The sequence below is a fragment of the Amphibalanus amphitrite genome, unplaced genomic scaffold (assembly GCF_019059575.1).
Source record: "Amphibalanus amphitrite isolate SeventyFive unplaced genomic scaffold, NRLGWU_Aamphi_draft 000065F_arrow, whole genome shotgun sequence".
NCBI lineage: Eukaryota > Metazoa > Arthropoda > Thecostraca > Balanomorpha > Balanidae > Amphibalanus > Amphibalanus amphitrite.
The window spans coordinates 889982-916338 of record NW_024881561.1 but is presented as its reverse complement, the minus strand read 5'-3'; the positions used below and the strand labels follow the sequence as shown (position 1 = coordinate 916338).

Here is a 26357-nt window from a genome sequence, read left to right as displayed (position 1 = left end):
CACAATAACAATGTGTCATCACCTATCCGTGCTTCTATCCTCAGGATACTGAAATCCTTCTCCTCCACGCCGCAACCCCCTCCGGGCTGGACAGGCAACTTTATCTCATGCGGGCTGCTCCCTTGGAGCGGCACCGCTGCTCCCGAGGGAGCGCACCCCGTAGCCGGGTGCAGTGAGTGCCTTGGGGCTGGGTGGCCTGTCCTCTGGACGGGCTCAGCCCCGGCGACTCACTAGGGTGCCTGCCCAGACCAATGTCTCCCCCTAATTCCTATCATCCTTCCGGCTCTGCAATGGTCTTGTCGACCGAAAGGGCCTAACCCAACAAAACAAAAAACAAATAACAATGTCTACGCAGTACGCACCATTACTAACTGTCCAGGCAGTGTCTACATTTCTCAGCTTTTTATCTCCGGGACCAGTCAGTCCTCATACTCGATCACACCTGCACCGCTTGCACCGTATGACCCACTCCACGCCACCCAACGCCGGAGGTGGGCAGTTAACCCGCGCGGGGCTGGGGGGGGGGTAAATTTTACCCCCCTCGCGAATTTTTGCAATATCTCAAAACGGCGGCGCATAGCGCCACCAAACATTCAGTACCTTTTTTTTACATCAATTTGACACGTTACCTGAAAATTTGAGCGAAATCCTTCGGAAATTTGTTGGGAAAATTACGTTTTAGTGACGTCATGTTCGCCATTTTCGCCTAAAAAACGGCAAAATTTCAAACGCCGCTAACATCTTCATTTTTGAGGGAATCAAGACGTAACAAAAAAGGTTATACCTACGTGATTCTACTTTGTCTATCAAATGGCTGTCTCGGTTTTTTGAAAATTTTTGATTTTGGCCCAATTTTTTTTTCTTAAAAAACCGGAATATATGTCAGAGAAGTGGTCCATGTGCACCTACATACCAATTTTTAGAAGAATCGGTTCAAAAATGTGGGAGTTATTTAAAATTTTATGACGTCACAACACATAAATTTTTTGAAAAATGATTTTTTCGGAAGTTCTAGACCTCGTACGGAAACAAAAATAGCACCATTCGATTCGCCGTGAAAAACTGCATCAGATAGACACCTTTTAGGCCTTAACAACCAACTTCAAAATTTGACCTCACTTGACCTGACCTTGACCTGACCTCGACCTGAAATTCATTCAGAGGTGGTCCATATCACTTATTGAGTGTGCCTATTGAATTCTATGAATATAATGACCCATAAAACATGTGTCGCACATGCCCTTTTCTATATTTTGTTTTTGGTGACCTGACCTGACCTGACCTGACCTTGACCTTGACCTCTGAATGATATTGTATGCAACGAATATTGTCTTGGTAGCCTAAGAACACGTTTTGGGCAATCAGTCTCAGTCCATGACTCCATTCTTCGGCAACTACGGTGCAAGGCCGATACTGTAGATTGTAGAAACTTGCAATTTGTACCCTTGACCTGACCTTGACCTTGACCTCAAACTTTAAATCAAGTACATGTTTTTAGTTGTTCGTGATGAGATTTTTCGATTGGCGTTTGAATTTTTCAAATCGGACCATTAGTTCGGGAGATAACAGGGGGGGGGGGGTAAATTTACTCCCCCCCCCCCAGCCCCGCGCGTTCGGCTGGAGACCTCAGCCCCGCGCGGGTTAACCTTCGCCCCAGTGGGGGCGCATATGTTACCATCCTGTCGCGTTTTTTGCGTATAAATAAAAAACCGCGGCGCGTAGCGCCGCGCCGTTTGGCATAGCTTTTTGTACATCAATTTTGGACAATGTGTGAATATTTGACCCCAGGTCATGTCAGGTCAGGTCACCAGGTGAAGTTAACTGACCAGGCCTAAAAAAGTTCGCAATCATGCCCAGCCTGCAGTGTTTGTCAGAAAGGTTTTAAACTTGGTGGATTGCATGATGTTATGAGCGCCTACAATTTGTATATCTCGGATTTTTTATATCCGTGACCTAAGGTCAGGTCAGTGGCGTGACCTTACCATTAGGAAGTCAATGGAGAAAAATGAAAATGCCTCTAGATCCGTGTGTACGCATAGAAACAGTCCAAATATTTCAGAATCACAATAATTTGGACAGCCCGTGACGACCAAGGTGTCTTTTTTGCTGATAGCCTCTAGAAAGGTCATCCGAGGTCATTTGAGGCTACAAACAGTTTTTTGCCAATAACTCGAGATTGGAAACAGATAGAACGCTGGGGATGGTCTAATTGTGTTTGTCTTGCCGAGACGCATCGACTGATATGCAACATGACCTTTTCCGGTCAGGTCATGACCTTGACCTGAGGTCAAATTTTCAAGTTGACCTTTCAAGGTCAAATTATAGTTCATTCGACGCGTCTCGGCGAGAGGAACACGATTCTGGCAATAGAAATGTCGTGACTTTTTCTAGTCAAAAGTTATTGTCAAAAACACTTTTCGTAAAAACAGCTATTTTTGGAGTTTTTGCCCTCTGTAGGCTAAACCGTTGACCTGAGGTCAATTTTGATTATAACCTTATCGAAAGAAGAGTTCATAAGCTATCGATTGCTTTTCCATGCGTTTTTCTAGCTATCATAGTTCCTGAGATACCTAAATGCATGTTTTCTGAAAAATATAACGACATTTGGCAAAATTTGACCTTTGATGACCTCCAGTGACCCCAATATTGCTCCAAGATGAAAAATGACCGAAATTCTTTCAAACGTACGCTTTGGCCGTTTTCACGACGGAACTTTCGCAGAGGAACTTATTTGATACCTAAAAAGTACCTACCCTTAGAGGCCTTAACATCCCTCAAACTGAAATATTTTATGTTCAAAATAATTTTAGAAGTTTAAATCCGGGCATTTTTTGCCCTCAAATCACTTATTTATTTACAAACACAGCAATTTTTGGTTCTAGTAGCCCACCTTTCGACTATGAGGTATTAAATCAGCGTGGCAACTTGCTCCCTCTTTGCTCCCTCGGGTATCTAATTCCGGAATTCTTAAAAACAAGGAAAGTAGGGTAACTGTGGGGAAAACGCACCCCTGGGTTAAACGCCTCCCCTAAAAAAATCGTATTTCTTATCGACGGATAAGTGTTTTATCCTGTCTTTCAGAACAGTCAGCTGCTTGTTTACGTAGGTCTCTATTTCCGGTTCTGAGTCTTGAGGAGCAGCGTGGGTAGGTGCTGATGTTGGTTTTGGGTGTTGTTTTTGTTGTTTTTACAGAAGATTCCTAATATTTTGATGCCCTCTTTATATCACAAACCTTGCTATTGTGCACATCACTCAAAACTGCGTTTTATTGTCATTCTGTTGAATATATTATGCTGCGGCTTTAGTGGCGCGTTTTTTGTCAATATTTTGTTGACCGAAAATGGAGTGGATGGGGCAAGACGCCTACTCGATGCATGGGGCAAGACGCCCCCAGTTTTCTGAAAGGAGGGCGTTTTGCACGGTGGTGAGAGTGCAGGGTAGCGCCCTGTAGGTCGGGGCCGAAAAGGCCGCTCCCTGTCCTTTTTTGCTGATATATCCTAAACGACTGCAGATATCGTCACCAAACTTTCAGGACTCCTCCGGGCATCCATTTTACACATTGCAACAAAATTTTATTCCAAAGGCTATGATAGGTTGACCACAAATGACGTCAGAATGACGTCAAGTTCTGCCATGTTCATCATTTTCTGTTGATAGATGGGGTGGGGGCGCTTTGCACATGGGTGTGGGCGTATTACCCAGGGTATGGGGCAAAACGCCCTTTTGCAAGGGTATGCGAAAACCTTTTTGGGGGGTTAAATACCACACGCAGGTGTCTTTTCTTGGTCTCAAAACGTAGTAAAAAGAATGAGCTACATGATGGTGCCCAAAGGTTTAAGTAATCTGTGTTGGGTTGAGTGTCAGAAGGTTTCGCGCTTAAGGGGGGCGTTTTTGACCTATTCACCCTATATATCGAGTTCTCTTTTATACCTATTCAGTTATGTTTTAATGGTGATTAAAATATGACAAATTTTTTAATTACATTTCATATAAGAAAACACGCAAAACAATGAAACAAAAATAACTACGGCAGATAATTACCTTCAGGTATCTAATTCCGACCAATCAGCACCTCAGTAGGATATGACGTCATACAAGAACGGTGGTGAAGGCCGTTTGCAGTCCCGGCCGGTAGGTCACGTGACCGCCGGGCGCCTCGGGTCACGCGGCGGTCGGGAGTCGGACGCGGGGCGTGGTCGCGGGCGGACGCGCGGGGCATCATGCTTTGCTTTGCTTGCTTTGTCAACTTCATATAACTTACTATCGCATTCGTGTGAAAGCCAAACACTGCTCAGTGCCCTTAGAAATTGAGTTTTGGAAAGCTCAAGTCCCTATAGCTCCTCAGGTCGGCAACAGTTGAAGCCTCATCTGAACCCATGTGAAAAAACGAGGGTAAGGAACCTTGTGTTGCTTTTTCTTTTACCGTCATAATTATCTCAAACCATCACAATTTTGAGTTGCCACATTGTCTGCTTCACTACATTCGTGTAAAACTTGGGTGAAGGCTGGTGGCTCAAAGAAAGGTGAAGATATTTCTTTAAGTGCCTAATCCGTGAAATTGAAATATCCCGGCTTTACTTTTGCCAAATTGTCAGGGAACTCAGATTTGTTTTTCAATAGAAAAACACAATTCTAAAGAATAGTGTTTTAACTATTGACAACAAACCTTCGGTTACAAATCTACACTTTTCATTTTCTCCACGATACATTTTTTAAAATTGTTTAAATTTTATCTACATTTGTTAAAATCGGGGCTTTGGTTTTGTGTAAACTAGATCATAAAGTTCAAGTTTACTATAGTTTTGTGTAACCTGATGGCTGAAGAAAATAGACTAATTTTGCTAAAATGATGTGCGGAAATTTGTTGCTTTCCAAATCAAATTACTCATACCTACCTATATTTCATTCAAAATTAGGAGGCATTATTACTGTTTTTTCTTGTAACATGAACTGAGTTTGGGTACGGTGCTCCGGAAACGTTGTGGAACTTTAAGTTAGCTAGAGCAGTTTCCATAAAAATTGTTTAGATAGTTGACATGGCTTGTTGACAACTCTTTTGCTGTTTCTAAAAAAGTGAAAAAATATTTTCCTGCATTAAGCACACAAGGCATGTTATTCTCATAAGCTATCGAATGTGTGTGTGTGTTCTTTTAAGCTGTTTTTTAAGCTTTTAAGCTGCAACTTCAGTTACTTCACTTTAGAACATATTGCCCAGAATGCGTCACTGATCATGAGCTGGTATATCATATCATATGTAGCAAATACATAAATGAGAATAGTGTGTCATGAATTTTTGTGCATGCTTCTGGATCATCTGTAATTACATCAAAGGCTCGGCTCAAGAGTGTCCTGCCGACCAGCTTATGCCCAACCCTTTCCGTTAGGTGGCACGGGCGGACATCGATAGCAGCGCCTCTATCGGTCACTAGGGAAAGCTGGGCTGTAGGCGACGAAATACCGGCTGAGTTGTCACAAGTTAAATAGGTTTATAGGCATCCTTCTTGTGAAAAAGTTGAACTTTTGCCTTCAATATTTCTACAGGCAATTTTAGAAGTGCCTTCACATAGATTACAAAACCGTTTGAATTATTTTATTCACTTCAAGCCTTCCCTATTGTTCTTGATGATGCGGGAACTATTTCTAATTAGTGTTTCTAGCTTAGTAAAAGAACATATTTCGCAAACGATGAAAAAAGCATAAATGGAAGATTTTAAATGCAATTTTCTGTAACAAGTAATGGTAAATTCTCCACACATCAAGGAAAAGGTGCATGCTAACTGATAATTTAAAGTTCTTGGGGCCAGTTGGTTTCTTCTTTTCTTACGTCGCCCCAATGGCCGCGAATACACTTGTGATAGCGCCTATCGCTGTCCGCAGAACGTCGCCTGCGACTCCCGCACGCCGTTTGCCCCGGCCGTCCGTACTGGTCTTCGCGCTGCGAGTCGCGCTGGAGTTCGCGGCGGCGTCGTGGAGCTCCCATCGGGACGGCGTGTGATGCCCGCGTCGAGCTTATAAGCCGTGAGCTTCGATTGGCAGCTCACGCGGTCACCAGCTGTATGTACAGTCTGTCTTAAAAGTACCGCGCAAAGTGACGGTGGATCCATCAAGCCTGACCGAGGAAGGGCCTGCTATAATTTGAAAGTCACCGAACCAATGGAGCTGGGGAATGGACGAGGATGTCCATTGCTTCGGTGACTCAAATTTGGCAGTCCTTCATCGGTCAGGCTTGATGGATCCACCGTCACTTTGCGCGGTACTTTTAAGACAGACTGTACAGCCTCGGCCCCGACGACCCCGCTAGTGGCCGAGACCGGCAAACCCCCGGCATGGGTCCGCTGTCCGGCGCAGCGCTGGCCGCCCGCATGCTATGCTACTTTTGGCTGTATCGCTGCCCAGCGGGAGCGCGCTCCACGCTGCGGAAGAGGTACACGTTGCGACCCGACTGAGGACTGCAACCGGATGGTGACACGTCGGCCTCTGCGCCCTGGCCGGGGCAGGCGTGACCGACGTCACAGTGGAGGAACGCCCAAACAAGACCAGCCCACCGTCGGAGCAGCATGGAAATATCATGTTCTGCCTGGACGTCGGACCCGGCGGCCGCAGTGCACCTGCACACGTGCGGAGAGGGGGCGCTGGAGGCTACTCTGGAGCTTCTGCCATTCCGCGGCGCGACTGCTGGCAAAACGGCGGCGATTGAGGCGGTTGGGAACAGCTGCAGCAATGGTGATGGCGGTGATGGCGACATGGCGGTTTGGGACTTCATCTCAGCGCGGCCGCCGCCCAGGCGCCGCTGCGCCCGGCTGCTCAGCCACCTACCGGATGGCGGGATGGCCCTTACGGCCCTCACGCCCGTTCGGTCTGCGGCCACGTTGTGGGGTGGCGGTCGCGGGGTTAGCGGCGTTGGACTTCGTCCTTTATCCAGACTGCACCGTACCATCTGAACGGATGGATCTGCCAAGAAAGATGACATCCGAGGCGGCTATGAGGCGATCACAAAGCTTCACCAAGAGCTTCTCCTTCATGGGGCCGGCCGGCCGTTAAAGGGACTATCCCACCTTCTAAAATGTTGTTAAAACCAGTTAAATTGTGCCCGACTTTATAGATTGGATGACCAGGAACACGGTTCTGGCATTTATTTTTCATTAAACATCTTAGGCTTCCCATATTCCAAACACAAACTTTCAAATATGTGACGTCACAGCCAAAATTACCTCCTTCGCCAGGCCACATTACTGTCATAAAGCTGATTCTTTTTACTCTGTAGGCACCACAACAAAGTTCAGACCAAGTTTTAAGCGATTTTTCAACGAACGAACCCATTTAAATCAGAATGACTAAACGAGGTGACGTCACACTAACGGTCGCTCCATGTTGAAGATAGGGCCTTGTACAAGGCCCATTTTCAAATGAAGGGAACGAATTTCTTCAACACCAAGAGGCCGTGGGGGTTGCAACCTAGATAGATAGTGGTTTCTGAACCTCGCCGCAAACTTGGCTATCTCAACTCAAACCCCATGTTAAAGGTGGGATAGTCCCTTTAAGTCGCAACACCGGCTGCCGAGTGCCAACAGCTGCGTGCGCTGGCGCCGACGCGTTGTGGGCCGCGCTGCTGACGCCCAAGCTGCGATATCAACCATCTATGAATAAGTGGCAGCGGTGGCGGCTTGTCAGTTGTTAACGTGCCTTAACAGACGTTGCGAATAGCCCGCGTTGGAATCGCATGGTTGGGAACACAACGCAAGTAAAAATGGGCTTCCTTGATGAACTTACTTTTTAAAGGTAGTGTGCCACCTTTGAAAGATTTCCCATTTTATTTTTCCTAGGATAAGAAGCTTCTGTTTTTACCTAATATCGCAAAAAAATCAAAAATGGGCCTGGAATAGTGCCTTTTTCGCCTAAAAGTTTTTCGGTTTTTAGATATGTATAACAACTGTAGTGGGCTCACCTGCAAACAGGCGTCGGGCAACAATCGCGAATGCGGCGCACTTGTGACAATAAGCAAAGGTCATTATAGTGTTACGACCATACGACGTACGGGAATGAGTTATCAGCTGTCTAATCGTAGACAACACAATGTCGAGCCTTAAACTGTAAGCCCGTATTGGTATTGTTTCTTTTATTTGGCTGTCGAACATTATTCATGGTTTAAAATATGATTTTATGTAAAATAATTGATATGAAAAAGCCGTCTTATAAGTTATGACCCCATTTCACCACACGCAAGTGGCAGAAATGACAATGATCAGCTGACGCATTTTTCTTGGCCGAAGTCAGAGCGCGCGGCCCGACGCACCACGCGTATTTGGAAATTCCGACCTCGACGAGCATCAGAAGCCACCTAACAGGCGTGTTCGAAACCGCAGGAGATGATGATGAACGGGTTTATCGAAACTTGATTGGATGAGCATATCGGTAATAGCGATTTCAGTGTGTGCATTTATTGTTCATAGTGGTGTGAAATGTGGTTGGGGTACGACCGACAACCCGTCGGGGCGAATTTCGCACTGGGGTACTCAAAATTTGAAGAATTTAAGACGTTTCCATGAGTTTTGAAGGTATGGATAAGTTCTAAAAATCCGGTTCTCCTTATCTGGGCCATTAACTCCATACGGTCCAAGAAAGCTGGCACACTACCTTTAAGCATTGTAGCCTTTGTAATTTTGGATGTTTTGCTGTAGATATTATTTTCTACATATATACTATATAGGCACTCACGTGCTTTAAATCGCGCAATGCAATTGAACCATGGTAAAGACAATGATAAATGAACTGAGAGCTGACATGCCCCATGCTTTGTGTGTGTGTATGTGTGTGTGTGTGTGTGTTTTTTTTTTTGGCGAGTCGATAAAAGTGATTTTGGACACTGGATGAGTTTTTAGGGGTGTGGTGAGGGGGGATGTAATTCCACAGACCTTCTGTCAGATTCACTAATGCAGTAGGTCTGTGCGGTGTTTAGTTATCGGAGCATTCTTTGAAAGTCGTGAATAGGGCCACCGAGTAGTGAGTACCTAAAGCCGTGATATTCCCCCACAAAAACTTCTTTTAAATAACCGGGGATAGGTACATGAGCAGAGTAAATGCTATTACGAACGCCTATCACAATGCTGAGCGAATAGGAAAATCCATAGATGGAGAATTGTGCCGCGTTACGGGTGCTCGGGCGCAGCCAATCCACCGTTACCCCAGCGGTGACCTTGACCCGCATCGTCTGTCTCGGCTCCAAAGCCAAACCGGCGTGGAATTGGGAGCGTTCGAGCACTCATGGTCCAGCGCAATTCTCCACCTAAATCCATTCCTGATACACATTTGCTTGCTCATAGTCATGTAACCCCGGTAAATTCACCCAACTTTCATATTGGTCGCTCCATAGACAGATGGCCACAGAGATCAACTTAAAAGGCCATTGTTGCATTCATTTAGTGGAGATCATTAAAGAGCCGTGACAGGCCACAAGTCGCGTGACATCATACGTGTAACGACCAATGACGTCGGCCTGCAAAACCCAATGGAAGCGGCTAGCAGCGTGCAATAAAACAGGGCGCTGCTTTCTAAATGTCTGTCGTGCGCCATAAATGAATATATTCTTTGTAGCCTGGCAACTCAGTATCTTTTTTTAACTATTGTACTAGTATTTAATAATTTCATAATTTTATAATTGTGCTTACGCTTTATGTTGATATTAGTGATAAATCCTTAGATAAAGTAAATCGATGTGATATTTAATAGAAAAATAGCAAACTAACGCACCATTCATTCGAAAGCTGGGGAACCTACTAAAAAGAACTACTAAAATTCCTGAGGAACCAAAGGATCAAATGGGGATTAAATAGATGCCTGCTATTCCGTCGTGAAAACGGCCATTGAGAGCTATCGACTGCTTTTTACCGCGTCTTTCTAGCCCTCTTAGTTTTTTAGTTAGAGTTGGGTGGTAACATATGCCCCCCCCCCGCACTAGGGCGAAGTTGGCTGAGACCGCCACTGGGGCGCGGGTTAACCCGGCAGGCGGTGGGCCTACCAGCCACCTTCCGCGCGGTGGGGGGGGGGGGCATTTTTTGCTCCCCCCCGTATTTCCGAAACTACTGGACGGATCCGGAAAATTCAAACGGCGTTCGATAGCCCTGTCAAATTTGTTGAAAGAAACCTAATTTCATTGACCTCGGGGTCACCGATGACGTCACAGGTCAGGTCAAAAAATAAAATGTTTCACCGTTCACGGGGCTTCTAGGGAAAGCGCTATAACACCGGAAAAAAACCATTTTGTCGAAAATCAGCGATAAGGCGTCAGTTGTCTAGTACATTTGTTGCTATTAGAGGTCACTGTTCATACCAGGTCAGGTCACAGGTCAGGTCACCAAAGGTCACCAAGGGTCACCACATGAACCCAACTTTACTAAGGTTGTGCGATGCATGTTTTATGGCCAGTTTTTCATTTCCAACTCAATGGTGTTGGTTATAAGACCATCAGGTACGGTTTAGACCATTTTTTGGTGGAGGTCAGGTCAAGGTCAGGTCAAAAAAGGTCAAATTTCAAAGTTGATATTTTTGCATAAAATGGGTATTGATTCGATGCAGCTCGTCACGGGGAGTCTAATGGTGATTTTTGTTTTTGCGCTACGAGGTCTAGAATTGCTATAAATTGAGTTTGAAAATTTGACGTCATCAATTTTGAACAGTTTTTTCGCTATAACTTGGCCAAAAAAAAGAGGTATCGATCTCAAATTTGGTATGTAGATAGAAGGCGGTAGGGACTATCACATATATTCCGTTTTTTTTTCGGAATTCAAAAAACTTTTTGGATTTTTTGGCTGTTATATTTAAAAAATCTATTTTTTGATTTTTGGGGATCAAAATCCAAAAAAATTCGAAAATCCGAAATAGCAGTTTTGTAGCCCTTTAAATTCACCTTTTATGTCTGAAACATTTTTCTGTATCTCTAAAGCTGTAGGCCTGACAGCTCTTCCCGCGAAACCTTTTTTGGGTCGAAAAGGGCAAAAATGACGTCACTTTGACATCATTAGCGGCCAACCTATCATAGCCTTTGGAACAATTTTTGGTCACCATGTGCGCTAGCTGCTCCCGGGAAAGTACTGAAAGTTTGGTGACGATCGGCGCAGCGGTTCTCGAGATAGGGGAAGGAGGGTGAATTGCGCCACCTTAACCCTATTCCTGGCGGGCTCCGCCGGGACAAGAAACTGGCGGGGGGGGGGGCCGATTCGGCCCCCCCCCCTTCAGATCTCAAAAACTACACATCGCAGCGACAAACGGCGAACGGTGTTTGATAGGTCGTTTAAAGATCTACAACTTTTACATAAAACATTTTCAGGTCAGGTCAATATTGAGGTTACCAGAGGTCATCAACGATAAAATGTTTTGGAATTAGTTACCTATATAACTTTTAAACTAAGAAACATAGAGACATAAAACCAATACATTTCTTGTTGCTCTCGCCGAGGCGATGCGAAATAAGTATGTGATGACCTTCACAGGTCAATTTGAAATTTGACCTGAGGTCAAGGTCAGGTCATTCATCAATGAGGTTGTGGGGTATGGTCATGCTGCATACCAAACGACGCGCCTTGACCAGGCGAGCAGTTTGGTACCACTTACAAGTCTTTAGCACCATCATGTCGTGATTTATTGACAGAAAAACGATTTATGACGTCACATGACCTCAGATGACCCGGGCCGGTGCCCCTGTCAATTAGCGGCACCAGGATCATCACCGATGAGATAATCTTCCATAATACTGAAAGAATTGGGTGGTTTTGACTCGTTTACACGAAGCCGGAAGCGTTTCAATATTTTCCCATAGGCTTGCAATGTAAAGGTCACGAGTCTGGCCTGACCTCAGGTCACAGATATGAAAATTCTGAGATATACAAATTGCACATACTGGTACCCTAACTAAAGCCTGAGCCCTGAAGAGAAGAAATTGATCGGTCAAAAACTCTAGCTCTGGCGTGATTGCAAACTTTTCTGAGGTAGGGTCACTAAACCACCTCTGGTGACCTGACCTGAGGTCAGATCAACTAAAAATTTTTTAGAAATGTTGCGTAAAAGCCTTTTGAGAAAAGTCAGAAAATTTGAGCTTCCTAGCTCAAAGCGTTTGGGAGAAATAACCAAAAAACCTCAGGGGGGGGGGCTCCTGAGGCCCCCCGCCAGGAATAGGGTTAAGGAAAAACGCTAATTGTAAGAAAACCGCTGGAGATACAGGGGCGGATCCAGGAAAACTCCAAGGGGAGGGTCATGAATCGAAGTGGTGCCCCTACCTATACCCAAAATTAAAAACTCAACGGATTTCGTCCACTTCATTTTGGTGGTGCCCCCATTTTCAGTTTTTTTTTCTTTTTTTATTTTAAGTCAGTATCTTAGCTCTTAGCCACAACCACATTTACCAATTGTAAGCAAGTATATATGAATGTGCTATGTGTATATATGTTGTGGACGCTGAGTAGTGAGTACTTACCAGGAACGTTATCAGGTAAGCAAATCGTTGTCAGTCCGACGAACTTGACCCTGGCGTCTAAAGGGTCTGTCCTTGACACTTCAGGCTTGTCAGGGGCACCAAAGTCCTTCCAGGGACACCACAAACCTGTCAGGGGCACCTACGGCCTTGTAGGGGCGCCACAGGCCCGCCAGGGGCACCACAGGCCTGCCAGGAAGCAGGGGCACCACAGGTCTAGCAAGTATACACGACAGGCCTGTCAGGGGCACAACGGGCCTGTTGGGCCCATGAGCACCCCTAGGGGCAGGGGTACCACAGTCCTTCCAGGGGCACCGCAGGCCTGTGAGGGGCACCAGCGGCCTAGCAGGGGCACCAGTCAACACAGGTCTGCCAGGGGCACCACAGACCTGCCAGGGGCACCAGAGGCCTGCCAGGAGCACCACCGACCTCGCAGGGGAAACATGGGCCTGTCAGGGCCCAGGGGCACCACGGACCTGTCGAGAGGCACTTCAGGCTTTTCAGGGGCACCATAGTCCTCTCCGGGCGCAGGGGTAGCAGGGGCACCAGAGGCCTGCCAGGGGCACTACAGGCCTAGCAAGGGCACCACTGGTCTATCAGGGGCACCACGAGCCTGTCAGAGCCAGGCATCTCAGGCTTGTCAAGGCCCAGGGGCACCACAGGTCTGTGAGGGGCACCAGCGACCTAGCAGGGGCACCAGTCAACACAGGTCTGCCAGGGGCCCCACAGACCTTCCAGGGGCACCACAGACCTGCCAGGGGCACCAGAGGTCTGCCAGGGGCACCAGAGGTCTGCCAGGGGCACCACCGGCCTCGCAGGGGCACCTTGGGCCTGTCAGGGGCACCACGGGCCTGCCGAGGGGCACTTCAGACTTTTCAGGGGCACCAGTCCTCTCCGGGCGCAAGGGCACCAGAGGCCTGCCAGGGGCACCAGAGGCCTGCCAGGGGCACCAGCGGCCTAGCAAGGGCACCAGAGGCCTGCCAGGGGCACCACAGGCCTAACAAGGGCACCACGGGTCTGTCAGGGGCACCTCAGGCTTGTCAGGGCCCAGGGACACCACAGTCCTTCCAAGGGCACCGCAAGCCTGTCAGGGGCACCAGAGGCCTGCCAGGGGCACCACAGGCCTAGCAAGGGCACCACTGGCCTGTCAGGGGCACCTCAGGCTTGTCAGGGCCCAGGGGCACCACAGTCCTTCCAGGGGCATTACAAGCCTGTCAGGGGCACCAGAGGCCTAGCAAGGGCACCACAGGCCTGCCATGGACACCACAGGCCTGCCAGGGGCCCCACCGGCATTGCAGGGGCGCCTTAGGCCTGTCAGGGGCACCACGTGCCTGCCGGGGACACTTCAGGCTTGTCAGGGGCGTTACAGTCCTGTCAGGGCCCAGGGGCACCAGGCCCGTGGTGTCCCTGTTAGGCCTGTGGTGCCCCTGGCGGTCCTGTGGTGCCCCTGTCAGGACTGTGATACCCCTGATAGGCCGGTGGTGCCCCTGGCAGGTCTTTGGGCCCCCGGGTCTCAAGGGGGGCCATGACCCATGTGACCCCCCTCCTTGGATCCGCCCCTGTGGAGATATAAGCATGCACTGGTAACTATTTCAGAGAGGAACTCATTGGCTACGATTTAAGAGCCTCCCGATCAATTAAGAATGTTTCGTTTGCTTCTGACAGCTGCTTTTTCAAAAACATGCAAAAGGGCGCATTTGCCAACAGCTGCTGTAAATTGCGCCAGGGGGATGGCGCAATTAGAACCCAATTGCGCCCTGTACTTTAACATGGCTAAGTGAATGAGACGGAATGCATATGTTGCGGGCCAAGTGCGAAGGCTAGTCCATTCGCGAATGGCCTAGTCCAAGTGCGATAACGCACTTGGACTAGGCCGTTTGCGAATGGACTAGTCCATGTGCGTTATTGCAGTTGGCCTAGGCCGTTTGCGAATGGACGGGCGTTTATGCTCCCAGTCCAAGTGCGAAGTCAGGCCAAGTGCGAAATATCCAGCAAAGTGACGTCAACTTGGATGAATAACTTTTCTGTGAACGAGGCGAGGCAACCTTTATGGCAATAATTCTGTTGAGGCTGCATCTGCAGCTCAAATGTTGAAAATGTCAGCATCCCAAATGCATTTTGATCGTGCTTACAAAAAAGCGGCGCAACGTAGCGACAAGCGGTAAACGACGTTGGATAGGTCGAGATGTTATCTAGAGGAAATACACAGGTCACTTTTGTCTCAGGTAAAAAACGAGGTCACCAGAGGTCACCGAAAGTAAAATGTTATGGTTTTCACAACGGAAATTTCGCAGTAGTTCTTCTGCAATCACTTTTGATCTAGAAAAGATAGAGGAACAATTCTAATGCCATCGTTCTTAGCTCGTCAAGGCGCATTTAAAGGGACCCTCCCACCTTCAAAAAAGTTTATGAATTGGCATGAAAGTGATGTCGCTCGGTTCAGAAAGAGCAAAAACGAATATCTACCAAATTTCACCGAAAAATATTCACCGGTTTTCAAGATATTAGACTTTTACTTTTGTTTACTTTTTTGGGGATCTCCGCTGTTTCTAGCGACTTTATTTTAGAAGTGCGGCGTTTGCGGCAGATGTTGCGCGCAAATAGCATATACCACCGCGTGCTACAAAACGTTTTAGTCAAACATTTAAAAATCGTTAGATATCTGCGCTGACGTCACACATTCAGAGGGGTATTCCTAAGCATTAGCCCCTCTGAATCAAAATGCTGCAATTTTGAAATTCAATATTTCTGATTTAAGGCATTTCTCGATGTTGTGAGTGCCGAAACCGGTAATTGTGAGCCAGGGACCCCATTTTGGCTATCTCAACTCAAATCTAATGTTAAGGTGGGAGGGTCCCTTTAATGATATATAATATTACCTCGAAAGGTCAAGTTGAAAAATTGACCTCCGGTCAAGTTCATGACCTGACCAAAATGGGTCATGTTGCCTATCATTCGATCTGTATTGACGAGACAAACACGAACGATCTGCAACATGACCTATTTCGGTCAGGTCATGACCTTAACCAAAAGTCAAATTTTTAACTTGACCTTTCCAGGTCATATTATACACCATTCGATGCGCCTTGACGAGCTAAGAACGATAGCGTTTGAATCGATCCTCTATCTTCTCTGGATCAAAAGTTATTCAAGAAAAACTATCAGAAGTAAAAACGAACATTTTTTCTTCGGTGACCTCTGGACTCTGGTGACCTAGTTTTTGACCTGACCGAAAATGACACAAGTACTTTCTTACATAGTTTGTACGGCTCTTTCGAATGCCGCCTACCGCTTGTCGCTACGACGCTCAGGAGTCGAGTTAGACAGGGGGGGGGGGAGGCGTAAAACCGCGATAAACGTCGAACGAAGTCTCTATCTCTATTCAATCAAAAGTTATTGAAGAAAAGCAGTTGGTGACCTCAGGTAACCTCGGATGACCTGGAGATCACCTTCCAAAGGTCACAAGTGATATGTTTCGGCGGAATCACCAACAGGGACCTGCAATAGGGGAAGTTGGGGGAACGCCGAATACTTTTTTCTGACGCCCGTAGCACGCAATGTAGACAACATAAGCTATTCTTGTTGGCGTCATTCGAGAGGCCAGTCGTTTGCCTTTCAAACATACCAGGCGCATTTGATGAATTCGCATACCGTTAAGTACACAAACTAAGAATATCAAAGAAGTGACTTTTTCGGCGTTGCCCCGGACTGCGGGGAAAGCCGAAAATGGGAAAAATGATCTACGGGGAATGCCGACATTGATGTTTTGCCATTTTATCTCAAACTTTATCCAGAATTCATCAAAGCTGACACGCGTTTAAGATCTTGAGGACGCTTGGTGCACACTGGAAGTTATAACTGTGTGATATAATAAGAAAATGCCAGGTAATTCATTCCTTATAGGTAACAGGCTGTTGTGTCGGTTGAAAGTGTAATTTGTGTGGCTAAAAATACGCGTTGCTATTCTACAGCAGTAAAGTCCACGTAGCGTGCTTTAACGTGCGTAATTGCACGTTTTCGGCATTACCCCAGCCAGCCATACTTTCATTTGCAGGCCCATTACTTTTCAACGTGCTGTATAAATTTCAAATAGGCAGCACACTTATGCAAAGACATGCTGAAGATTACTTGACCGAATTGGCCAGACAAACGGTAGCATAATGAGTAACAAATGCAGCTTCAAAGGCGCATGTAGTAGGTACAAGGGAAACGTACCTTGAAAACGCTCTTGGCGCCCTCACAGCCGAAGTTTTCCGAATGACGACTCGTAACAAACATGCGATAATTGTAGTCACTTAAGATCCAGAGCATCACTGACAGGTGGCATTCATGTCGTACAGTTTTCGAAATATCTCGAATTTCGGCTTTGCCCCAACTCCGGCATTGCCCCAACTTCCCCTACCATGATCCTGAGCATATTGAAGTCATAGGATGGCATTCTGAGTAAGTTGATATTTCTCCCATTGACTTAGATATAATGGGGAGAGCGTGAAATTGACCTGACCTCAGGTCACGAATATAACAAATCAGAGATATACGTTTTGTACATACTTACCTGGTTTCCATGGGCACTTTGAGTCATACCGGATTACGGAAGGATTAGGGTTGTAACTCCTAGGTACCCGTACTCACGGAACCCATGTTTTTAAGTGGATTAGGGTTCGAATGGCTCTGTTTTATCGGCTGAGAATAAAAAAGTATCGGAAATTACGGTAAGCAGGCTGTAATCGCACTAATCCTTTATTTCACTGATCGGATCAGCAGACCCCATCAGGGCTCGGGTTAAGCTTGTAAATGTTGTAGATGCGATCGATTTGTTCGTTCATCAGCCCCTAAGTTAGGAGGTTCAAACTTGCACACCATGTGTAAAATTGATGAGACAATAGTCGTACCAAATTTCGCGGCGCTACGTGCCGCGGTTTTCACGCTATTTGCGAAAAACCTCAGGGGGGCGGATATCCGCCCCCCCGTCGGTGCGCGGGTTAAAACCGATGAGAAAACTGGATTTGGGGATACCTATAGGTTGAGAGGAGACACTAGGGCGATGGGCGAAGATCAGACCGTCCCCCCCCCCAACGAAAAAGTCCGTGCGGAGCCCTTTGAACGTAACACTTGCTCCCCGGCGAAAATTGCCGGAGTAACCGCCCCTGCTCGGGAACGGCACTAGGCCCAAGATTACTTTACTACTCCTAGGCCGACCGAGCAAAAAAAAAAAAAAAAAGATTTGATTCTGTGAGCTACTCCGACAATCACTGCGACATCTATAAAGCTATTCCCTTAGGGCGCCCTCTACCACAGTAAAGGTTAGACCCTCAATATGCCTGACTACTTTGCACTTTTGACGGGGCTCGCTAGCTCATTTGTTCTGCGATAATTTTGATACCGCGCTATTCGCATCGTTAGATGCGATCATTTTGTAAATTTTAAAAGCACCACTGGCATCTTTTCCAACATCAGGGACGGAGCTAGGAGCCTGGAACATTCCTTATAGAAGCGCGGCTAATGTAAAGAAAGAAGGTGCGCACGATTCTCACTTGCGATCTCGCCTTTTTGGTTTATTATATTTTTATACATTCACTAGTAATGGATTTTTAAAGGAGGTGATAAGTGCTGTATTTGAACTCAAACATTATTGAAACGTTACTTGAAACGTAGTTTGGTTTTTAGTGGTCAGGTTCCTTTGACTCAAAATATATTTTTGTTTGAGTGAAAGGCAACGCCGAACTTCTCTTACAACCCGGAGGCGTCGCAATCATGGTATGTGACCGATTATTTATCATTTTGGGGGAGTTATTCCGCATAGACCTGGTATTCAGTTGTTATAGAATTATTAAATCATGTGCTAGATCGTCTGCTACCGAGGTTTTTACGGCGTGGACGGAAAAGTAAAGGTCGAGCATATGAGCACCAATTTTTTTTCGTAATTTTTGTTGAATTTCATGACAATTACTGGCCTGTTCCACTTTCATTGTAATGTCACAGCTATGGTGACATGGGCTTTGGATGGCTGAATATTTTGTGAAGCTGGAAAAGTATTCTGTGTAGCGGCAGAATGTGGCAGTCACTCGTCAATGTGAGAATTTTGGGGCCTGTTCTAGCGACTCCAGTAGACATTCTTGACTGGAGGCTCTACCAGAAGTCTTACTGGGCTGTGTTTCACGGCAGAGCGCTGCGCGTGTCGGTGCGTTGGGTTTCCATGGCAATATCAACAAACTCCACTCTGACGCTGCTCTATGACGTTATCGTAAAACGCTAGCACCCCAGCGCCAGCACCATCAGCACGCTAGCAGCATTCACACTCAAACGTCTGTTCTCTGTACTTGGTTCCTTAGGACCTCTGTTCTAAACGCGATTCGTCACAAGCCAACAGATCGCATGCAACGTCATTTGAGTGACGTCGTCGTCAGGTGTGTGCCTCAGCTCCCAGCGCACGCAGCATTGGGCGGTGAAACAGGGCCCGGGAGTCGCTGGAACGCAATCTGGAGATTTCTGGAGATTGGTTTCCGGATACCAAAAGATTGTAGAATGTTCACTCTTGAAAAACAAAATTTGTTTTTAATTTTGGTAAGAAGATTTACAAAATTATAATAAGGTTCTTTACAATCAAATTGTAAAATTCACAGTTAAAAGCCCTTTGTTTACATTTGTAGTTGTCACATGTGCGCTATAATTGTAGACCAGTTGGACGCAAGAGCCAAGTTGCTACCGTAAAATGGGGTGTTAAGGGACAGTGGGGTGTTAAGGGACAGTTGCATGGGAAAAACTTTGAGTCATATTAACTTCCTAATTTGAGAAGGTTCAATAAAAACTTCAGTGTGGTAGTTGACACTGTTTTGCTCTTGACCATAGGAGAAAGTGGTATGGTTTTTCATGCAAGTGGTTTGGTTCAAAAATGGATTTGAAAATCATGCTACATTTTCACAAAATTGAAACATCTCCAAAACTCTGTGTGTACCACATAAACTAGTGGGTGTACAGGGAAAATGAATGTATAGGTGTATTGTCACATGTATTGCACATGTTTCCTGAAAAACTTGTGCAAATCCACCCATTCATTCATCATCCTCTTCCTCTTTTCCGGATACATGCATATTTTGATGTGGATGTGGGGTGCTAAGGAACAGGGAAGAAAAAATAAAAAATAAAATCTAAATATAATTTAATCAAGTAGGCATGGAAAACACCGAATTCCACATAAAATGCTGGCAAGTTCATGCTTTTATCTCTAACACATCTTAAGTTATGTAACAAAACATCTCAACACTCTCTTTTACAATGATGGGTCAATGGAGACTGATGTAAGTAAATGTAATGTCATCATAAAAAGGCTAAAACAAAGAGGGCAACATAATGACAAGTGACAAGCTTCAACATGGGTTTTTATTGATGACAGAAGATTACTTTTTGGTTCTGTTTACCTTATAATTAGCACATTTTCCACAAGTGTAAACTGCATTACACGTAATTGGCTAAAGAGGTCATTAGTGGTGAATGAACCTGACTTGTTTTGTGACAGAATATGCAAAACATTTCAATAAATAAATTGTGTGCCCTTCCACACCCCAATTGTGGGCATTTGATGACCATTTCTTGGAATAATATAGGTGTCCCTTAACACCCCACATTGGGGTGCTAAGGGACAGTGATGAAAAATAATAAAAAATAATATGCAGGTATAAATCTTAAAAAATTTAATGTGGCAGGCATGTAAAGCACCAAATTCCACATAAAATGCTGACAATTTGATGTTTCTATCTCTAACCCTTCTTGAGTTATATAACAAAACATCTCAAAACTGTCCCTTAACACCCCGTTTTACGGTACGCGCCCTAACCCACAACAACAACAATTGTAGACCAGAGCGTCCAGAGAAATGTGGACCTCTCAACTCTCTGGGGGCGCTGGAATGCTCTCTGGGGAATTCTAGAGCTTTCTGGTGGTTTCTGGAGGTGCTGGAACAGGCCCATGATAGGTACTTGTCTATTTCCTAAGTATACTCTAGGATTGCAAGTCACTAATTCATTTTGTTTGTCACACAATGACTATCATTACTGCTGAAGTAAAACTAGATGTTTGGACTATTAAGTGCCGTTATCGACAAATAAAATTTGGTAACAACTTTCTGTTCACTGTGGCACATTGTTGTCTGAAACAAATAAGTGAAATTTAAATTTTTTCCACTCTCACAGGAAATTGATTATTTATGCTGGTATGGTATTGTCTATGACAATAGATATAATACACTATAATATACTTTTATATAAAACTAATGGAGGAATCTGAAATGTTTGAAAATATACAGCTGCTCAAAGTAAACCTATATGCACTTCCATGGACATTTATTGGTATGCATAGCATAAATATTGATGAGTGACAATTTGTTTTTGGTGTGAAAATGTGAATGGAAAATGGTGTTCCAGCATAATTTGCAACAACAATTTTCACTTTCCAAACATTATAATCTGGCTTGGGTGTTAGAGTAGAAAATTTATCACCAGAACATGGTTGAGACAGAGTAGGTAGAAAATGAACAGTCAGCAAGGCCCCATGAAAAGCAGAAAGTATAAAAAGTTAAAATTTCAATACAACTGTGGTGGGGTGGAGGATGGAAATTAGACCATCGATGTGAATACTTTTTCTTGGTAGAATTGACGGAGGAAAAGGGTCTTATGAAGAATGGATTGAGAGTGAAAACTGATAAACATTTGGATGTCATTTCTCACCCAAATTGACACATTTGGGACATTTGTGATATATTTTTTCTCATAACTGTTACATGAAAAAGCTATTGTAAATTATAGATTGCAAGAAGCTGAATTCCTCCCATCAAGGCAATGTGGCAGACCAAACTCAGGGCACGGCTAGGTCATCTGACCCAAATTCAGATTTTTGGAAGGAGTGACAGTGCTGGGTACAGATCCAATGCCTCCTTTAGGCTTCTCCAGAAAATTAACTCCTTGGGGTAGGAAGAGGAGGAGTGGTGGTGAGAGGGGGCTGCATTGGAGCACGGAATAGCTCTTGATGGTGTGAAGATATCTCATTGCAACTTTTCAAAACTTAACCCGCGCCCTGGTGGGGGGGGGGCTATTTTTTGCCCCCCCTCCAGACTTTTCGATATATCTCCAGAACCGCTGCGCCGATCGTCACCAAACTTTCAGTATCCTCCAGGACATCAATTTTACACATTGTGACCAAAAATTTTTCCAAAGGCTGTGATAGGTTGGCCGGAAATGACGTCAGAGTGACGTCATGTTCTGCCGTTTTCGACCCAAAAAAGAGTTACGCGGGAAGAGCTGTCAGGCCTATAGCTTTGCGAATACAGTAAAACGATAAAGACCTAAAAGCTGTAGAATTGACAGGGCTACAAAACTGCTATCTCGGATTTTTGAAATTTTTGGATTTTGACCCCCCAAAATCAAAAAATAAAATAGATTTTTTGAATATAATAGCCGAAAAATCCAAAAACTTTTTTGAATTTCGCAAAAACCGGAATATATGTGATAGTCCTTACCGCCTTCTATCCACATACCAAATTTGAGATTGATACCTCTTTTTTTAGCGAAGTTATAGCGAAAAAACGGTTCAAAATTGATGACGTCAAATTTTCAAACTCAATTTTTAGCAATTCTAGACCTCGTAGCGCAAAACAAAGACCACCATTAGACTCCCCGTGACGAGCTGCATCGAATCAATACCCATTTTATGCAAAACCATCAACTTTAAAATTTGACCTTTTTTGACCTGACCTTGACCTGACCTTCACCAGAAAGTGACCTAAGCCGTACCTGATAGTCTTATAACCAACACCATTGAGTTGGAAATGAAAAATTGGCCATAAAACATGCATCGCACAACCTTAGTACCTAAAGTTAGGTTCATGTGAACCTGTGACCCTTGGTGACCTGACCTGTGACCTGACCTGGTAATGTCAGTGACCTCTTATAACAACATATGTACTAGGCAACTGACGCCATATCGCTGATTCTCGACAAAATGCGTTTTCTTCGGTGTTATAGCGCATTCCCTAGATGACCCATGAACGGTGAAACATTTCATCTTTGACCTGACCTGTGACGTCATCGGTGACCCCGAGGTCAATGAAATTTGGTTTTCCTCGACAAATTTGACAGGCCTTTCGAACGCCGTTTGAATTTCGCGGATCCGTCCAGTAGTTTCGGAGATACGAGGGGGGGGGGGGCAAAAAATAGCCCCCCCCCCCACCAGGTCGCGTTATAAACAGACCCCACCAGGGCGCGGGTTAACACTGCTCAACTTACTTGGTGACTCTAGGTCCCCTCAAAAGGTTGATATAAGAGCAGGTTGACACCTGAAGACTTAGGCTCAGGCTTTGACAATAACTTTTTTTGCTGAGTATTCAAACCTGAAACCAAAGCATCCAGAAATAAATGTGAGATCAGAGATGTGGCATCCACGTGCAATGAATGCATTTGTTTATGTTTTTCAGACGACCAAGCGCCGCAATGGAGGACGCAACAAGCACGGCCGCGGCCACGTGAACCCCATCCGCTGCACGAACTGCGCCCGCTGCTGTCCCAAGGACAAGGCCATCAAAAAGTTTGTCGTCCGTAACATCGTGGAGGCCGCCGCTGTCCGTGACATCAACGAGGCCTGCGTCTACCAGAGTAAGGAATACCTATATTACCTCTGCACTAACTATGGGTGTCCAGTCCGTATTCTTTTCCAGTTTCCACTGCTATAGTTTTGGTTTCATTTTTTCCAACTGATTCTCTAATAATTTTCCAACTTATTTGCCCTATGCAATCACTCAAAAGTCAAAATGTTATCTTCAATCGATAACTTGTGATCATGTGCTGTAATTGCATGTTGTAATTCATTTTTCCACCATCTCCACCTGATGCTACCTGATTATGTTCATTGTGGCTTGTTTCGGTACCTTATCCCCCGCCCGTGTAGTTTTTTTTTGTCAGTCGTGAACGTATGGGGGGTCCGTTGGACCCTCCTTTGCCGTTTTGCCCCTGATTGGGCTAGAGCTTCGCGGTAAAAACGAACGTGCTGTCCGTGACGAGAGGAAGCCGACGATACCCAATTTTAAGGTCCTAGGTTATTAGTTGACCTTCCAGGTCAGGTCAATGACCCCAAAATCGGGAAAATCGGGACCTGTTAAAACATCGTTAAGTGAGGTTGTTATGGGGGGTTTCGTGGGATGCTGATAATGAATTTCAAGTTATTTTTATCACCGATGATGCTTTCATGCATCTAGGCCAGGTCGGGTCAGGTCAGGTCAACCAGTAGGCGCCCTGCCGGGTATTCATAATAGGTGTCAACCGCCACTGACAGTTTCGTAACATGTTCGAAGGCACCAAAACTACCTTGTAAACGGCAAATGTTCAAATGATTGCTAAAATGGAAATCAGCTCCAAAAACAAGCCGGGACACTTAAAACTCCAAAAATGAACCGATGTCATCAAAGGTCATTGACCTGACCTGACCCTCACGTGACCTTAACACCCACCATTTCATGGGATCAACATCATCTGAAATGTCTGAACTTTTGAAACCACAAAAAACTGCAAACGTGCGGACAATGAGCTGACATGCGCCGAATCGCGATTTCGGCCAAACATGGTCTCGAGAAATAGGTCGCTGATCGAAGATCATTTGCGACAGGGTCATGACATTTTCAGGGTAGGTGTAAAACTAATGAACTCAAGGGTACTGAACATAGCAACCAGCCGCTTTTTGAGCGAGTTATTCGCGAAAAACGGGTGGGTGTTCGTCTACCCCCTATACATAATTGCGAGGGTTAAACATCCATGGTTAAACTGTCCCCCGCAAATGATCTACCATGTACCGATACAATCATTTAATCATCGCACATTAAGGATGGACCCCCTTTTTGCGAATGTCTCGCGCAAGAAACCGCCAAATGCATGTTCTAGGATCGTTACTATTGGAGCTGATTTCGAATTTAGCACCAACGTTTGTGAAGTATATAGTTTTGGTGCCTTCGTAACATGTTGCGAAGCTGTGAGTGTTGGTTGACATCACGGAAAGGCGGCAGGACGTCCGCTGGTTGACCTGACCCGACCTGACCTAAACGCATGGAGACATCGTCAGTGGTAAACACTAGCATAGAATTCGTGATGAGCACCCCGAAAACCTCAACAACCACTTAACGAAGTTCTAACAGGTCCCGATTTTCCCGGTTTGTGGGTCATTGACCTGACCTGAAAGGTGCACCAATGACTTAGGACCTTAAAATTGGGTATCATTGTCTTCCTCTCGTCACGGGCAACACGTCCACGAAGCCCTGGCTCGATCAGGGACCGAACGGCCCTATACGTTCGCGGCTTGCAAAACACCAATACGGGCGCGGGTTGAAATACCATTACATTGGTGGATTCCCTACACGACACGTTGCACAGCATTGTTGTGCACCCTGCCATATTTGGGCGCGACTCTGTACTCTGGTGTCGGGCTCAGGCGAACGCAGGGAAAGCACACGCCGGGCGATTCCGTGCGGCACCGCTGGACCTCCACGTGTCGCCCCGTCAAGCCCGCACATGTCGCCACCAGTAGTTCTCAATACGGTAGTGGGGCTGCAGCCGTCGCTATATGATTTATTTAGAGGAAGGTCAGGCATCATTTGTCGTCCAGAGAAATTGGAAGAAGTTTTTCAGCGATGTTTTACCAGCACCATGTGTGAACAGCATCGCTTGGGGTCTCGACATTATCCCCAAAATTGCCAGTTTGAGTGAGAAGTGGCATCCAAATGAAATGATTTTCCATTCCCATCCCCAATTTTCTAAAGCAATTTTTTTCACTCGATTTTATCAACAAGGAACCCCACCGTGTATGTTTGCTGGCTGGCTTTTGTCTACCTCGATGTTTCCTTCAATTATCTTATGAAGCAGCCCCCACCTCGTCGAGCATTTATATGCAAATTGACGATCCCGGTTTTCCGCTCTTTTTCGTGTCCTGACTCGCGATTTTCCACTTGAGGCCCCTTTGCAGGGAGGATTATCCCTCCCCCCCCCCCCCACACACACACACCCAGACACCTAAGCCATAATATGATTTTTGACGCTGGGTCTTCCTGTATGTACTATGTATGCATGTATGTATTGTACGTGTATTGTATATCTGTCGACTGTCTGTCTGTCATGTGTGTCTATTTGTCTGTCTGTCATGTGTGTCTGTCTGTCTGTCTGTCTGTCTGTCTGTCTGTCTGTCTGTCTGTCTGTCTGTCTGTCTGTCTGTCTGTCTGTCTGTCTGTCTGTCTGTCTGTCTGTGTGTTAATTTGTCTGCCATATAGGCATACAAACTAACAGGTACTGTACGTTTGGATATCTTGTTCTTGGGCTCCCTCGGTGACGTTCGTCTGTCCGTTTCAGCGTACGTGCTGCCGAAGCTGTACGCCAAGCTGCACTACTGCGTCTCGTGCGCCATCCACTCGAAGGTGGTGCGGAACCGGTCGCGGCGCGACCGCAAGGACCGCACGCCGCCGCCGCGCTTCCAGCGCCAGGACAACAAGCCCCAGCCCAACAAGAAGTAGACGGACGCTGACTATGACGAACATGTAATACACCGGGACACGTCAGTCTGTCTGTGTGCTGTGTCGGACGGCGGAGAACGGAGGCAGCCGCGGAGGCGTCTGCAAGGCCACAGGCTCTTTCTTTCAAATATGACTAGGACCCGGCATATGTGGGGGTGGGGGATGATCGCCACCTTCGCCCTCGCCCTTAGATCTCGCATTAGATCCTTAGATCCCCCTCTTAGATCTCGAAAACGGAGCAAGCTAGCGATTACAGGGGTCATTTTCAGGTCAGGTAAAGAAATGACGTCACATAAATAGTGGCACTAGAAGTCCAGCTTTTTTCGTGAACAACTTGTGTAGTGATCAAGCTAGAAG

General features: G+C 45.8%; 1 protein-coding gene across 2 annotated transcripts; it reads left to right on the top strand.

Moving 5' to 3' along the window:
* The first annotated feature begins 17924 nt into the window (after positions 1-17924).
* Positions 17925-26045, top strand: LOC122378826 (40S ribosomal protein S26-like). 2 transcript variants are annotated; one of them, XM_043360357.1, is made up of 3 exons: positions 17925-18220; positions 22929-23106; positions 25840-26045. In XM_043360357.1, exons 1-3 carry the CDS (start codon positions 18218-18220, stop codon positions 25998-26000), a joined length of 342 nt encoding a protein of 113 aa, XP_043216292.1. In that variant the 5' UTR covers positions 17925-18217; the 3' UTR covers positions 26001-26045. The 2 variants fall into 2 exon arrangements, with proteins under 2 accessions (XP_043216292.1, XP_043216291.1); XM_043360356.1 differs by lacking the exon at positions 17925-18220 and adding an exon at positions 18501-18536.
* The last annotated feature ends 312 nt before the right edge of the window (positions 26046-26357 follow it).